Source organism: Marmota monax, unplaced genomic scaffold, assembly GCF_021218885.2.
Source record: "Marmota monax isolate L192 unplaced genomic scaffold, Marmota_monax_Labrador192_F-V1.1 WCK01_AAM20220418_F8-fsc00022, whole genome shotgun sequence".
Lineage (NCBI taxonomy): Eukaryota > Metazoa > Chordata > Mammalia > Rodentia > Sciuridae > Marmota > Marmota monax.
The window spans coordinates 5084048-5101046 of NW_026695215.1; the positions used below are offsets into that span (position 1 = coordinate 5084048).

At 41.3% G+C, this 16999-nt stretch overlaps 1 protein-coding gene across 1 annotated transcript in view; it reads left to right on the forward strand.

Annotated features, from left to right (window-relative positions):
- The first annotated feature begins 8053 nt into the window (after positions 1–8053).
- The window catches only part of Tiparp (TCDD inducible poly(ADP-ribose) polymerase), a 29494-nt gene continuing 20548 nt past the window's right edge, over positions 8054–16999 (forward strand). The window contains exons 1-2 of the mRNA XM_046431729.2: positions 8054–8231; positions 10203–11163. Of these exons, the coding sequence (XP_046287685.1) occupies positions 10250–11163 (914 nt within the window). The 5' untranslated portion in view covers positions 8054–8231; positions 10203–10249. The remainder of the gene's footprint in view (positions 8232–10202; positions 11164–16999) is intronic.

Genomic DNA, 16999 nt, shown 5'->3' on the forward strand with positions numbered 1-16999 from the left:
CCTGCCCTTTTTAGGTGGCCTAGAGTAAACTTGCTCATGATACTACCAAGTTCTCCATCCAGTGGAGGTCCCATCTGTCATTCTTTTTAAGCTCATGATGGGTGAAGAAGCATGACTTATACTGAGCATGCTCAGGATATGCCCCTCTTGATGTGGCAAGGGGAATGCCTCCTGGATGGGCATGCATGTCCTTCCCAGGAAGCCCTGGCTGGGTTGCTGTAGGAGTCCCCCAAGGCTCCTTACCTGCTGAAAGCCACAAACCTACCTTCACTGATCTGATTGTGCCACGCTGTGCCCTCACCAAGGCAAACTCACTGCTTTCAGTTACAAAATGCGTGGACACCTAGGGGCAACACTACCTGCTTCCAGACCTGTGAGAATAAATCTACCTCCTATGCAAAAGCAGAACTATTTTTCTTACAATTCACATTTGTAGGCCTTCCTGGTTGACCAACATGTCAAAAGGAGCAGCCAATGGATTTGCTATGTAGGTTTAGAAATGGGGACACTGGGCAACAAGCAGCACCAACGTGGCCTCTAACTCTGGACTTCACCATCCAATTGCCTGCTAACCCCTCATATCCATTATCCAATGTCTCAACCATAACATGATCAAAACTACTCTTGTTCTCCTGGCTCTCCAAAGCTTATCTTTCCACATTGCAATGAGTGACAACTCCACTCTTCTAGTTGTTCACACAAAAAACTGAGGAGTTGGGGCTGGGGATGTGGCTCAAGCGGTAGCGTAGTGCGCTCGTCTGGCATGCATGCGGCCCGGGTTCGATCCTCAGTACCACATACAAACAAAGATGTTGTGTCCGCCGAAAACTAAAAAATAAATAAATAAATAAATAAATAAATATTAAAAAATTCTCTCTCTCTCACTCTCTCTTTAAAAAAAAAAAAAAAAAACTGAGGAGTGGCCGCTGGCTCTTCCGTTCCTCTCACACTCCACATTCAACTCAGCAGCAAATCCTCTGAGCTCTACCCTCCCATATCCAGAATCTAACCACCTCTTGCCACTGTTACAGTTACCACATAGTCCAAGCTGCCATACTGTCTTACCTGAACTATTAACTATATGTCTTCCTGTTTTTATTCTTTCCATCCTACAAGGCTCTTCTCCACACAGCAGTCATTATTTTAAAAGTATATTACGTTGATTTTGATTTCTGTCTCAAGGTAAAGTTCAAAGTCCTTAAGATGAACCTGAAATACCTATGTGCCCTGGCCCCCATGACCTCAGCCCCAGCACTCCTGTTCACTCTACTCCAATTAATTGGCGTCTGCGATTCTCCTCAATACACCAAGCCTGCCCCGGCCTGGGCACCTCTGATATTCCCTCAGTTGTGCCTTTATTGTCCTCAGGCTCCTGTCTCTTTCAGGAAGGCTTTCCCTGCACAGCACATCGTTTTTCAAAGCACCTCGTTCGCCTTCCCATGGCACTCTCTGACACCAAGGTACACGATGGTCGTGTACCTTGGTTTATCTAGGACTGTCCCTGTTTCATCTGTACCATTCTGATTTGATGGTGAATAATTATTTTCAGCATGTTCCTGATTGATAAAGTATGTCACTGTCTTACCCTTCTCATGCTTGATTTTACAACTTTCATCACCATCTTATACCATTTGTCTGTTTTCCCCCCAATAGAATGTTGTAAGGGTTGACCATTTGTTCTATTCCATGCTGTCTCCCTTGCATTTAGGAGTGCCTAATACATGTGTATGAACCCCAGCTCTGCAAAAACAAACAACAACAACAAAACAAAACCCCAAATAAGTACAAACGAATGTATATACGTATACATTGCCTAGAACACAAATGTTCAATAAATGTGTGTTGAATGAATAAATAAAGCCATGGATTATGGACTACCTGTGCTCTACTAAGAGCCAGGGCAACAAGATAAATAAGTCATAGGCCCTATTCAATTCACAGGCCTCACCTGAGAAATTCTGATCTATTAGTCTGGTGCAGACTGGAAATACATACATAGCCACACACACTTAATGTGGCTCAAGTGACTCTCAAGTATAGACCAGATTGAAAATCTGTGGTCCAGGTACTGTCTGCTTGGTGGAGGAGTCAGAGATGAAAGTCAGACCCAGTGGTCTCTCCAGACTGCCCAAATCCCCACACTGAGTACTACGTTAATATGAAAACTTGGGCTACTAGGGAGTTCGGTTGCTAAGGTCTATTACTCTGCTGGGGGAAAAAAATTACTACAAATAGTATTGGCTTTGCAGAGGCCGCACCATAAAAATGGAAACTATGGTCCAGAATGTCTCATGACAGCACAAGGAGTGGAGAAATGAATGTCATCCCATGAAGCAGTGGGTCTGGGACTGGATGGAAGTGAGCATTCAGACCCAGTTCATTTGCCTTGTAACCAAACCCATACACACAACTCTAATGATGTCCTTGGACAAATGCCCACAAGTACAAGCGCTGTTGATTTGGATGATCTCTGCTGCACGTGCTTTGCAAGAACTTCACTGTTACTTGGGAATTATTTCCAAAGGACTAGGTTTCTTGTTTTTTTTTTTGTTTGTTTTTTGTTTGTTTTTATTAGATTTTAGATAGACTTAGAGTAGAAACAACTGAGTTTATTAATATTCTAAGGAATAATACTTCCAGATACTTAAAAACATTTGCTGCTGGCAATCTTCCCTTCTGACAATACACTTAGGCTTAACTCCCACATTGCTTTGGTATTATCAGCACTTTGCATGTATATCTGCATCCTGTTACTTCCTCTCCTGTTTGTTTCCTATTTAGCCACACCCCTGAGCCACCTCCCCCATACATCCAAGTGCTCTAAGAGACTGTAAGTTCTTAAAGCAGCAGAATCTAGGGAACTTCAAAGTGCAGACTCAATCTCTGCCCTTTTCTCCGAGTTTATGATTCTGGAGATCTAGACTGAGGCTGGAATCTGCAGCTGGTTTACCCAGCAGACTTTCTGGGTGGTTCTGAGTGGTCAGTTCACAAACTTCACTACAATAAGCACACAGACAGGGTAGACTGTGGAGACTGGTCACTACTGCACAACTAGTGCCTGGCACATGGACACCTGGCAAATGTGTGTTGGATCAGTTGAGTGAATGATCAGAAAAACATCTGGGGACTTCATCATCTCATACAGACCCAGACCAGTTACATATGACAGCAACCAGTCTGTGCAGTAAGGACTGCTCAACAGGTCCCAAACTGGAGGGAGTTAAGAAGCACACTTGACTTTCCGGATCCTACGAAAACAGGCATTTCCATAGAAGATTAGGCAATTTACAAATGCAAGTCTCATGCAACCACAGAGGCTATGAACTCGCTGTTGCATTTTAGAACTCTTCCTGTTCATACTTTATCTGCTCCATTTTCTACTAGGCCTAGTACTTTCTCACCTCTTCCAACCAGAGGGCTCTGCCATCTCTCCAGGGCAGAGAAAAAAAAGCGAGTTTCACAAGAGAAGAGATTACACCTGAGACATGTTCTTATGTGAAAATGGTCTGCAAAGTGAACATTCTATCACCACGTAAAGATGTGAACTGTAAACTTACAGTTATCAAAGCATGTTTAAGATAGATTCTGAATCTATGAATGTTGAATCAAATCAAGTGATTAAATTCCCTGCCTTTGGTTATTCTGATATATTCCTGAATAACATTTTCCAACCTCCTCTTGCCAACACCTTATTTAAAACTCACTCAAGGCAAATGAATTTCAGCCAAAAATCTTGTCTTGCTGCAGAATCCCAAAGGTGCAGAAGTCCCTCTCAGGGAAACAGGAAGTCTTCCATTCAGGTAAGTTCCAGGAGTTGGCCATTGTTAATAATTGCAAGACAAATTTTTTAATCATAGATTTTTAAAAACAATAGTAATTCAGTTGCTTAGATGAGAATTTGACTTTTCTTTCACTTTGGATATATCAGCTACGTGCACATGTAAACTTTTTCCAAGGGAAAGAATAAATTACCCTTTTACACGCAGCCACAGCAAACATTATAGCTTGAACTTAGCACTCACAGATAAGGAACTGCTGGTGCACCATTTGTGATCTCAGCACAGTGATGCTGAGGACAAAGCTTCTGTTTTCAAATCTCAGGTCTCTCACTGTGTTCTGTTAGTCACCTTAGTCATTGTTTCCTTCTTGGTGTGGTAACCAAAACTAATCTTCCCAGCAGAAGGATGTTGGGAAATTAACTATTACTAATAATTGTGAGAACAGAAAGCAACAGAATATTTACACTTGATATAATTTTCTGTTAATGACAATGAAAACTGGAGGCCTTGAAATTTCAAGAAAGAAGTCTAGGCTTTCATGTGAATAAATGGTTCACTGGGATACTCTAATGAACCCATCAGTTATGCTAAGGCAAATCCAGCAGACGAGGATGACAGAATTAGAAATAAAAAGAAACTTGGAAATTAACACATTTCCATCCTATCAACATAATTCAAAAGAATTAAATAGCTTATATAAAAAACAGCCACATAGAAAAGGCCATTCTATGTGACAGCATATAGTCATGTATGGCAGATAGGTGTGTGTCTTTTGCAGTTTTGAAGAACATTAGGGAGGAGCCACATCTTAGCCTCTGTGTACTTACAACACCTAAGCCAGGCCTTTGAATGCAGTAGTCAAGTGATACTCAGTGAATCCATTAATTAAAACAACACAAAACAGAAGAGTGAATTGCCACATTCATGGCAAGGAACCAGATAAGCAAAACATATTATAGTTACTTGGAATATTAAATAGTTACTTGTTTTAAAGAGTGTATTAACATGGAAAGCTGTTTATGACATTAGGTAAAATAACATAAATATATAGTAATATAATAATGACAAACCCCCCCATAAAATAAGAGAATATAACTATATCAAAATGTTAAAATGAGACATTTAACTATGGGTAGTGCTATTTTTTTCTCTCTACTTCCTATATTTTCTTTAGTAATGTTTTAATCTTCAGATAATTTGGTATAACTATGAAATCAGCAGAAAAAAGTTGATATATTACTTTGCAACAGCTCTTGTATTGCAACATACCAAGTCATGCTACTATCTAACTGGTAAAGCCCGTGAGCAAGAAAACTAGTCAGAAGGTAACTTACAGTTCATGAGTCAACCAAGACTACATTCAGCTACACTTACCAGCAAATAGAATAGTCGAATGAGGACTTATTTCTCAGATATAACTCAAGAGTACTCTAATACTAATATACTCAAGAGTAGCCACTCCCAGGCTTGGCAGCTGCCTGAGAATGCTATGAGTGGCTCAGGTTCCTTCTCCTGTCCCGGCATCATCAGCTTTTCATCTTCATATTTTCCACATGGTATTCACCTTTATTTTTGTCACACAAGTCTATCTCCATCTGCAGGTCAGTATTCCAGGAGAGAGAGAAAAAGAAGAAACGGAAGAGGTGGCTCTGTGGAAGTGCCTTCCTGGAAATCTTGAGCACATGTCCCCCCACTGCATCTCGTGCACACCCATGGGATATAGGGAAAGAAATGTGTCAGCCAGCACATTGCCACCCGCCTCCAAAAAGGGGGAAAAAAAAATCAGAAAAGGCAACAAGCAGGTATCTTCTCTAGTTCAACCTTCTTTTCATTTTTCATACAAGGAATATACTAGTTCTCTCCCTAGGGAAACGCAGAGTGCCATCCAGTCACTGCCATGAAGTGAGTCCAGGATACAAGTGGTGGTGTCAGGGGTACTCCTCAGGGAGAAGGAGGATCCGCATAGCCAGCAATCAATATCTAAAGAAAAGGAATCTGCCTCAGTCCTACCTAATAAGTTAGCCTGGTCATGGAACAGGGTAGGGTGTTGACAACACTCATTCAGAAACAGAGAAAATGGGAACCACGCAGTGGTCACTGGACCATAAGACATATCAAATAATTACAGCAAGGCTTCCATTGCCTTGGTCAATCAATCTGTCAGTTTCTGTTTCTGTAAGATTTTCCTATTCCATTATCTTCTATGAATCATACCTGAGGTGGACATGGTGGGGAATACCTTTTCTTTCTCTTTTTGGTAGAGTGGATTGAACCCAGGGGTTGCATCACCGGGCTACATCCCAAGCCCTTTTTAGTTTTATTTTGAGACAGGAGTTTGCTAAATTGCTGAGGTTGGCCACAACATTGCAATCCTCCTGCCTCATTCTCCCAAGTTGCTGGGATTATAGGCAATGGCTACTATACCCAGCTGGGGATGGATATGTTTTCTGGAACAGTTAGAACTTTAGTATAATCTGAGGAATCTAAATCCAAGTGTTGAGTTCAGAACTTGGTGCCATTTTTCACTTTAAGGCAATTAATTTTCAGAAAGCAGTAGTAGACAGGTTAAGAAACTAGTTTTCAATTGCCTCAAGGGGGCAGGCAGTTCAGGGCCTGAGGAAGGATTTTAATCTAAGGTGCTACATTCTGGTCCCTTGTCATTGTGTGCCCGCCCCCCCCCCCCACACACACACACCTAGCCTTGAATTCCTGGGAGCAATTGATCTTCATGCCTCGGTTTCCTGAGCACATAGGACTACAGATACATTCCACTGTGTCTGGTTCTGGAAGTAAATTTTAATCTCTAGCTACATTAAGGTAATCTATCCCTAACCTAAATAATCCCAATGAACCATACCTCCCATATCCAGGGCCTGGTGTGGTCCCCTCCCATACTGGTGCTGCTCAGCCATATGACTTGCTTTTTGGCCAATGACACAGGAAGTACGGTGCAAGTAAAGGCTTGCTTATAGAGGCCTGCTCTCTTGGAATGCCCCTCTTCTAAGATTACCATCCATGAGGAAGCCTAAGTTAGCCAGGAGGAGAAGTGACAGGCCAGCAGTCTTCTTTCTACTCCAGCTTTCTTACCTTCCACCTTCTTTCCCACTTCATGGTCATCTTATTTTTATTAGGAGGTTCTAAAGCTATCGCTGTGCTCTGAGACATGTGGCCCTAGTGGGCCATCCTAGTCAGGTCCCAGCCATCATGGTGTGGAGATGAGCTGCCTATACTGCAACCCCAATGAATTCCTGAGCCAGACTCCGGAGTCATGAGTTAACAAAACAGTTATTGCTTAAAGGCAGTACCTTTTGGGGTCTTTGAACAGTAATTAACTGAAACACTAGTAAAGGCATAAGGAACGTATAACAACCTAGACGTTGATGAGGGTGGAATTGTCTGAACGAAGGCATGAAAGGAAAGTAAAGGAACAGAGTAGAAGAAAAAAATATATAAAGCAAACGTAAGATGTCAGAGTTAAACTAAAATATTTGCTCCTAGGCAAGTCTACGATTGAGTAGATGAGCCGGAGATCTTGTCTCCGTATAGGCTTTAGACCTAGAGTTTCTTGTCTTTTACCTTTTAGCCTCTGAAATCCGCCCCTACCATTCCCACCTGCCCTGATGCAATGTGAACTGAGAAGCCTGCTGGGGACACCACCCTGGCTTAGACCGGGGCGGAGGCTCGGAACCACCGCACCATCTGGGTCCAGTTCCTCTCTTCCAGGCTTCCGCGTGCTGGAACACTTCTATTATCTTACTTCCGTGGAGATTATAAGAGCTTGTAGTGTTTCTGTGCTCAAAACTGAAAATCTAGTCATCGTCAGGAGTCGCAATCAAGGCATTTTGCAACACAGGAAACAGCACAGCTGCAGCCCTGGGTTCGGAGGTGAGCTCGGCGAGGGACCGGGATAGGCGTTCGGAGCGAGGCGACTCCGTGTGGCGACCCCGCACGCGGCGGTGCGTCTTCTCGGGTCCAGCAGCGGCGGGTGAGGAGGCGGGGAGAGACACAGCCCGCCGCCCAGCAGCCGGCGAGCCGGAGCTTCGTCCCACCGAGGGGAGCCTGCGTCCACCCGCAGCTAGCGAGCCCGCCGCGCCCCCACGTGGCGCCAACGCAGAACCGCAGCGGACCTCAGCGCGAGCACACGAACGCGCACGCGCGGCGCCCCTTTTCGGCACCCCCGAGCGCCGGCCTCGGCCCCGCCCCCTGAGGGCCCCGCCCCAGCCCCGCCCCCGACCGCGGGAGGCGGGACCGGAAGCCGCTTAAAGCTGAGCCCGAGGTGACAGCGAGCGAGCCGGCCAGAGAGCGGTGCGGCGTTCTGCGCGCTGTCCTCGGCGGGATGGCCCGTGCGCGGCTCGCCGCGTCGCTGACCCGCGGCTCCTAGACGCCGGCGCCAGACCTCACCATAGCCCCCACAATCCGCCGTGGCCCTCCGCCGTGCCCGCTCTCGCTGAGGTAAGCCGGGGCGGCGGGACCCCGGCGGGATAGCGGCGCCGCTCGGGCCGCGCTCCGGCGGCTGCCTTGGCCGCCCGTGGCGCTGCATCGGCGGGCCCGGCCGCGCGCTCCGCCCGTCGCCGGCAGATGTGCAACGGTAGACGTGCCGAGGCCGCCCTTTTTGAGGCCGGCTGCGGCGCGAAGTTGGCGGCCGCCCCCAGAACTTCGGGCGCCTCCTGCCCGCCGGGCGCCGGCTGTCCGGCGCGGGCTCCAGGTGGTCTCGAGGGCAGCGGGCGGGTGGCCGGCAGGAGGCGCCGCTCGGACCCGTGGCTGGCGCGGACGGCGCGCGGCCACCCGCGTCCTTCGACCGCTGGTCCCTGTGGTGCCGGCTGATGGGGACGGGGTCCCGCGGTGCCGCGGGCTGGCCGGGCGGCGGTGGGAGCGCGAGTGAGTGTGCACGCACACGTCCGCGGGCGCGCCGGCGGGCGGGGGAGTGGTCGGTGTGCGTGCGTGGGCTCCGGGTGCGCAGGGAATACCGCGGGCTGTGCCAGTTGTGCCTGGAGGCAGGAGCACCGGAGGATGAATAATAACGCCTGGCTTGGCTGCCTTCCAGTTGATTTATGTCTCGTGTCAGGTCCCTGCCTCGCGAAGCTTTCCTAACAATGCCAGCTCACACTGAATGCTCCTTGCTCCACCTCTTCGTTTTGCACTTAGGCTAGCACTTTGTCATGTACCGTGCTCCGTGTTTTCTGTTTCTAAGTTCGGTTGTTCATTTTCTACAGATAATGACTTTCTCTAATTAGGACTTGAATATTTACTTTTCTCGGGACTCAGTTTTTTTGACCTATAAGCAACTAAGAACAAAGTTTTTAACGCATGCCTTTTCTTCATTAATTCAGCTAACGAAATATTTATGGGACACCCACTGTGTGCATTGTGCTGGGCGTTGTACTGGACACCTACCGTGCATACTTGATTAAGTCATGGGCCTTTGCATCAAAGAGCTCTTTCAGTTTATTGGACAAGAGAAGAGAATTAATTGCTCATTATTTTTCTCACCTGGCACAATCTCAGTAAACATTTTCAAATTTCACTTTTGTTCAAGGATTCTGATTCTTGTAAGAAAATTTCTTTCAGGAGTTCATTCAGAATCTGAAATTTGGGTGTGTATTTTATGCTTTCTTTCTGTAATATGCCTTTACTTGTTTTGTTTTGTTTTTTTACGTTCACATATGTAACTTTTCTGAAGACAAAAATTAGACGTTTACCCATAATGGAGTTGTGTTTGGTTTTTAACACACTATTATTGCTGAAACTAAAGGCCTGATATTCCTTCTCAGTAGTGGTAATGTTTTTCAGGGGATTGCAATAGTAGGTCTTTAACATTCTTGGAGTATATTGGAACTTTATGAATATGGAAATGCTTAACAGGCTCCTGGGTTTATCCCATGTAACAACACTTCAATTGATAGTTCCTTGTTTTCTGTGTGTATTCTCACACCCCCAAATTCACTAACTTTGAAGTTTATCTTTCATTTGAACTTTTTCCCCCACAAAGAAACCAAGTTCTTGTCAACTCATGAAGCCGATGATACATAAACAACTGTAAAGAGAACCACAAAGCTGAGATGTGTGGTTTCTTTGCTGTCATCATCTAGACACAATTGTGTCTATTTCTCATCTCATCCCACCCTGGCCTTACAATAAAAATTCATACCCAGCAGAATTACAAACTGTTAAATCCTCAAATAAATGCCAAAGTCTTGTTTAAAGGCATTCTTTCTCGCCTGCCTTTACCTGTGCTTTGATTTTGAATAGCTTGTGCTGTTTTGGAGCCTTCCTTTCTTAAGTTAAAGTTGACCTGTAGAGACTAAATATAGCACAGGAGGAGTACTTTCAGTGACTTAGTCACAGACCAACAAAACATTTTAATGAATGAATGGGGTTCAGTTGTCATTTTGTAAATGATCATCTTTCTTACTTTCCTGATAGGATTTTTAGACCTTGCGGAGGAATTGGAGCTTACCCACATTGTGGAAATGGAAACCACCGAACCTGAGCCAGACTGTGTAGTGCAGCCTCCTTCTCCTCCTGATGACTTTTCATGCCAAATGAGACTCTCTGAGAAGATCACTCCATTGAAGACTTGTTTTAAGAAAAAGCCGGATCAGAAGAGATTGGGAACTGGAACCCTGAGGTCTTTGAGACCAATATTAAACACTTTGCTAGAATCTGGATCACTTGATGGGGTTTTTAGATCTAGAGACCAGAGTGGAGATGAGAGCAGTTTACATGAACCCATGGTGAAAAAACCCCTGGAAATTAATCCACCATGTCCAACAGCAGAAAACAATGTGTCTGTCCTGATTCCTGATGGGACAAATGTTGGGGGCCAAATACCGGAAGCCCATCCTTCCACTGATGCTCCAGAACAAGTGGTTCCAATCCAGGATCACAGCTTTCCACCAGAAACCATCAGTGGGACGGTGGCTGATTCAACAGCAGGGCACTTCCAGACTGACCTTTTGCATCCGGTTTCAAGTGATATTCCTACTAGCCCTGACTGCATAGACAAAGTCATGGATTATGTTCCAGGGGTTTTCCAAGACAACAGTTTTACAATCCAGTACATTTTGGACACCAGTGATAAGTTGAGTACTGAGCTCTTCCAGGACAAGAGTGAGGAGGCTTCCCTTGACCTTGTGTTTGAGCTGGTAAACCAGCTACAGTACCACACTCACCAAGAGAATGGAATTGAAATTTGCATGGAGTTTCTGCAAGGCACTTGTATTTATGGCAGGGATTGTTTGAAGCATCACACAGTTTTACCATATCATTGGCAGATCAAGAGGACAACTACTCAGAAGTGGCAGAGTGTATCCAATGATTCTCAGGAGCACTTGGAAAGATTTTATTGTAATCCAGAAAATGATAGAATGAGAATGAAGTACGGGTATGTATCATGACAACTTATAAAAACTGCTAAATGCTTTAGAGAAAGTAAAAAGGCTGAAATATGGTAGTTTCTTTCAGTAGTTAAAACCTATATAGGTTTTATTCTTTTTTTTTTTTTTTTTTTGTTATTCCTTTGGCTTTATGCTCTCTTTATTTTTTTTTTAAATGATGCTTAAATGCAGGCTGTTTACCTAACCTGACAATGAAGGTTTCATGATTTGAACAATTCAGATGTCATTTCGTTCAGTGTGCATGTGACTGAGAAGTTGCACATATATTGAATTTTGTATATCAAGTACTAATTTAATCTCACAGGAGAACTTGCTTTTGAAAGACAATCCCATAATAAATCTTATTAACATAATCAATACCTAATTTGTCTAATTTTAAAATTTTGCGTGTGGAGTAGCTACTACTTTTTTATATTCAATGGCATATCTTTTATTTTTAAAATTTGTTTTAATTATACACAACAATAGAATGCACTATGAGTAGCTGCTACTTTTTTTTAAAGGAAAATATTTGGAGATATTTGTGGCCTTTTTCACTTTTAGTAGTACAAACACTTTCTGTGAATGATTCAGAAGTTCCTCCCATACTTCTGAATCATGCCAGAATACATTAAATCTCTTTTATTAGTTCCTTAAAGCATTTTACTACTAAGTTTCCACAATTCCGTTTTTATTTTTTTTCTTTTCAATTCTGGAAGAGTCTTTACAGTGAGTAAAGGGAGGATTTATGTTAATGGAAATGTTTATCCCCTTCATAAAAACTATGCTTGAATTTTGGTTTGCAAAGTGTGTTTGTACATAATTCAGTCCTCTTAGTATGGCTGTGTAAGCAGTATTCATTGACATGGAATTTACATTGCCACATTTTAATTTTTCTGTAACTGAATTTTATTTAAAATGAGGAGAATGGTAGTTACCACTTGTAAAGTTGATATGCAAAAATGGCTGTATATAGTACATTCATCTTTCTTTTTCTAAGTTGTTTTTCCTGTAGTGTAGAAGGAGTTAAAGTGTGGGATATTAATAGATATTTGTGTTTGATCAAGAGAAAGGATTAAAATTTTAGAGCACTTTCCATGGTACCTGACTTTGAAGACCTTTAGTAAAGGCAACCTTTAACATCATAAATAATGAGTGGCTTGGCCTGGTACTAAGAGGCATAACCCACAGGGGGAGGGGAATTATACTGAGTATCCTAACCCAGGAGGCCAGAGGAAAAACTTCCTTAAGGGTCAAATGTTAACAGAAAAAGTTAAGTTACACTACCCAAGTGTCTGGAGAGTCATCAAATGGTGGCAGTAAACCATTTACAAGTTGTCAAATTCTTAGTCTTGTTTCCAATCTTCTGTATTCTGACATGGTTCCAGAGCATTGTTGGTATTAGGGTTGCTTTGTTGTTGTTTTGTTTTTGGTTATTTTAATTTTTGGTCCCAGTTTAGTATTGACTAAGTGGTTTTCTTTTAGAGTTTCAGTATTTCACTTACATAGTGCCTAGGTCCATGTCTTTTTAGCAACTTAATTATCATGAAACTGGAACTGTGCATCTTGTTTCAGAAGAGAAGTGCAGAACAAGATGATAAATAGTTTAAGGCTCAAGTTTAAAGAAATATAGAAGACCCCTTGGATAAAAGTAAGGGCATGTCAAGAATTTAGTTTTCCTTACTAGAAGTAAGTTGTTTTAATGATTTAATGCATTCAAGATTCTACTTGAATCTTGCTTGGGTTGCAAAAATCTTATAAAGCTAAGTCCTTTTAAGTTATTTCTTTTTTTAAAATATTTTTTTAGTTGTAGATGGACACAATACCTTTATTTTATTTTTATGTGGTGCTGAGGATGGAGCCCAGTGCCTTCCACATGCGAGGCGAGCACTCTACCACTGCACTACAACCCCAGCCCTTATTTCTTAATGCCAACATTGGAAGAGAAAAACATTTCTCATTTTTTCTTAAAAATCTTTTTAATAAGGTATCATTCAAAACCTATGTTGGCCCCTGAGCTAGCAATTCTAATTGCTGTGTCAAGGGTAATTAATTTTTTATGTACATACTCTCAAAGCCACTCTAATCTTTCCATCTCCAAATTGCAAAATTCTGCAGAGCAGTAGCCTCCCACTTCACTCTTTCAAAGCACATTTCCAGTCTGCTTAGTACTTGAGCATCTTGGTACACTTAGGTTTCTGTATTTGAATTGTTCAGCAAGAAACTAGCAGGATTATTATGCACTACATTACATTCTGTTACCATGAGCAAACGCAAGACAGTTATTTTGATCCCAGAAGATCTGGGACTTCTTGGGTCATCAGCATATTGGGTATTTTATCCTTTAGTATTTGCTGAAGAATAGATGCAAGACCCAAAGCATGCATCGTTGGCTCAATTTATAAAATGGTTGAAGTTGGCACTTGATTTCCAAATCAGTTTCAATCAAGTAAATTAATGTTTATCTGACATTTAGGAGAGGGAAAAAAGTATGAGTGGCTACTATCATAATTAATATTGTATATGGTCTTGCTCTGATAAAATAGCAAAAAGTAGGAACTGTTGAACAGGAAGAAATAAAGATTGTAAATAGCTAAGTGTCAAAAATTAGGCTTTTGGGAAGTTGACCTGTGGTCACTGCAACCTGGTTTTCCTTGTATTCCAAAGCGATGTTGTGTTTCCTGGCAACAAGATGCAGATAACGGCATGTTGAGCCTTGCTGAGAGATTCACAAACAAGCTGGAGCAGCCCAGGTTCACATGGTTACCATGTTATTTGGCTAAAGCTATTAATCTCTGTGGTCAGGCCTGTAGAGCTGGTATATCTGTGCAGATTGCACATAACCAGGAAGTGTGTGTTCAGCTGCTTATATGTCCAAATCAGACCCAGTAGTATTTGGATTCAGGAACAGTGAATAATGAATGGCATTTGTTTATCCTACTTGTTTTCAATAGTTTATATGATTTGGTAAGTCTCTATACTATAACAACATCTTTTTTTTGTGTGTGTGTGGTGCTGGAGATTGAACCCAGGGCCGTGTGCATGTGAGGCAAGCACTGAACCAACTGAGCTATATCCCAGGTCCCAATATAACAATATCTTTATTATGTGGAACTTGGGGAAAGTTCATAGGTCTGGTTCCCTAGCAGAGACAAAAGTTCATAGTTTCAAACTATGCAGATAAATTATTTTAATTTACTTCACAAACAATGTGAGGGTTTAATATCTATGTTATTCTAAATTAGATATATAGTGTTCACTTTGTCAGGAATGAAATTGAAAAGGAAACAGCTCTTTAGGCAAGATAATTAGATATTAAAAACATGTAGAAACGGATTTCAGTAATATGTGCTTATTTGGTTCATTGTAATTAAATTTTGATACAATCACCTTTGTTTTCTGACTCTGCTTTTATATGTCTATCTGTAGATGTTTATTGTCAACATCAACTGGAACCTAGTCATATATGTATAAACTCCCCAGATTTTATGCTGAAGTTTTATTTGTTCATGGGATGGGCCTTGAAGATTTTCCAAATTCCAAATATGCAGTTGAGAAAACAACAATGAATGTTGTATTTTTCATTAAGAAAACAGTCTTTAACAGTTTAGCCACTCATCCTTATTAGAAGATGATGTGTTTTTGAAAGAGCCTTGCTATCTCTGTACTCCAGTACTGGTGTGGATAGTTGAAATATTGAAGCAGTATAGATCTTTTCAGCAACCATGATCACCATTGGTTTCACATTACATTCATTTCAAAGTGTGCAAGAAGTTTTCTGGTTATTGCTACCCATCAAGAAAGGGATACACTGCAAACCGTCTTTTGGAGATTACTTGCTGTTTAAAAAATGACTAGTGATGCAATGACACTAGTTCTAGCTCTGAATTTGCAGGAAGAGGGTAGGAGTGAAGAAGAAAATTGCAAACTGTGAATCTCTGGTTAGTTTTTCTCAGAGTTCTTTTCTTTTGGAGTTAATGTTTATTGAAAAAAGAGAAAGTTTACTTGTTTAAGGCTTAACCTAGAGTGTTGTCATAACCTTAGTTTTTGAGCGATTTTGATAACTAATTGCTCTTAGTAGTCTCTTTAATCTGTCCAAGAGACAGTCCCATTAGATAACTTCACAGAAACTATGTAAAAACTTCACAGAAACTATGTAAAAAGACAAAAGAGAAATTTATATTAATGATGGTAGAAAGCATTTTTTGGTTGTAGTCTATGTAACTCTCAGTGAATTAATTTAAACTATAGCAAGCTCCTGACTGAACTGTACTAGAATAGTTAAATTAGCCTAGTTAGCGCTGGCCTGCACAGCTGCGATGATGTATGAACTAATTCATTATGTGTTATTGATAACACTGGAGAGAAGAGAACAGCTGAAACTTACTATGCCTTGTGACTTTTTGGTATTTCTTGAATATACACAGCTGTATGAGTTTGGATTTATTTTAAAAATTCCTGCCTAAGAGAGCTCCATAAGCAAGAACTGTGTTTGAAGTGACTTTCAAAATGTGTGCCTTGTGCTCTCCGATAAAGCAGTCCAATGAATTATTTTTTGTACTTTTTTATGCTGCTATTTACATATGAAATAAAACTAATTAGCTTCTATCTATACTAATCTAGAGAAGTTCCTGGGTCTGTGTAGAGCTATCATGAGAATCAATAGCAATCATTCATTTATTCCCTTTCTGCTTTTCATCAATAAGCAGATTAGACTTTTTGAAGCAGCTGTCACCTGGCTTCAGGTTGGGGTCACTCTTTTCCTGATGTCTATCTATGGTAATGAAAATGAACCTTGCAAAAAGCAAAGATTTATGACTTAAATTAGTTTGAAGAAGTAGCTTATAAGGTTCTCTAACAGTTCCTAAAAATAACTGCATGATATGTTAAGTATTTTATCATTGAATGGGGTCCCAAGCTTTTATTTTTTTACTTTTTATAAATAATAAAAAGGAATCTTTTGCACATGGTGGGTGTGCAAAAAATGCTATTTTTGACTGATTAACTCTGCTGTGTCCTGTAAATCTATTTGCTATTTCTTGTTAAACCAGAATTTCTAGATTCTAAGATGTACATTCTATCATAAAGCAAAGGTAAATTTGGAAATTCTTCTGTGTATTTGTGTTTATGGTCATGATCTTCGGTTTATTCTGGGTTTGGGGTCTGCTTTTCGCTAATAGACCTCGATTATTGGAGGAATGTTGCTAAAATCCAGCTATTTGAAATTGTGACTATCTTCTTATAGCTTTTTATATCATCCCATGATTTGAGACCCCCAGATTTTTCATTCTTTGGTAATGATTTTGAATTGCATTTAAATAGGAAGTCAGGTCCTCTTCACCTATGTCAACAACCTTTAATAATTATCACACTCCTACTAGTGAATTGTGGGAGGAAAACTGAGTTCATATGTATAACATTTTTATAAAGGAAAATGAAATATAAGTTTAGAGTTATGATTTTTCTGACACAACTTTCTGAACAGGTGGTTAATATTGGACACTGGTAAATTAAAAAATACTGTAAAAGTAGTAGAGCTTCTGGTTTTATATTAAGTCTGAGAGTCTTGAGAGAGCAGTGTGAGTGATTTTGTATCTTTGAAAAAAAGACGAGAAGGCTGAAGATTGAGCCATTTTCTATTTCATTCTGGGTTTGAAATTGTTAGGTAATAGTCTTAAGATCTTGGGTTGAACTGTACTTTGCAACACCACAAACACAGACTGTACAAAGGAATAAAATACATCTAAAGTTCACAATTTCTAGGAGCATATAAACCACATTTCATACATGAAGGAACTTCTTGAACTAAACTAAATGTTGCTTACTTTTATATTAATGTATACC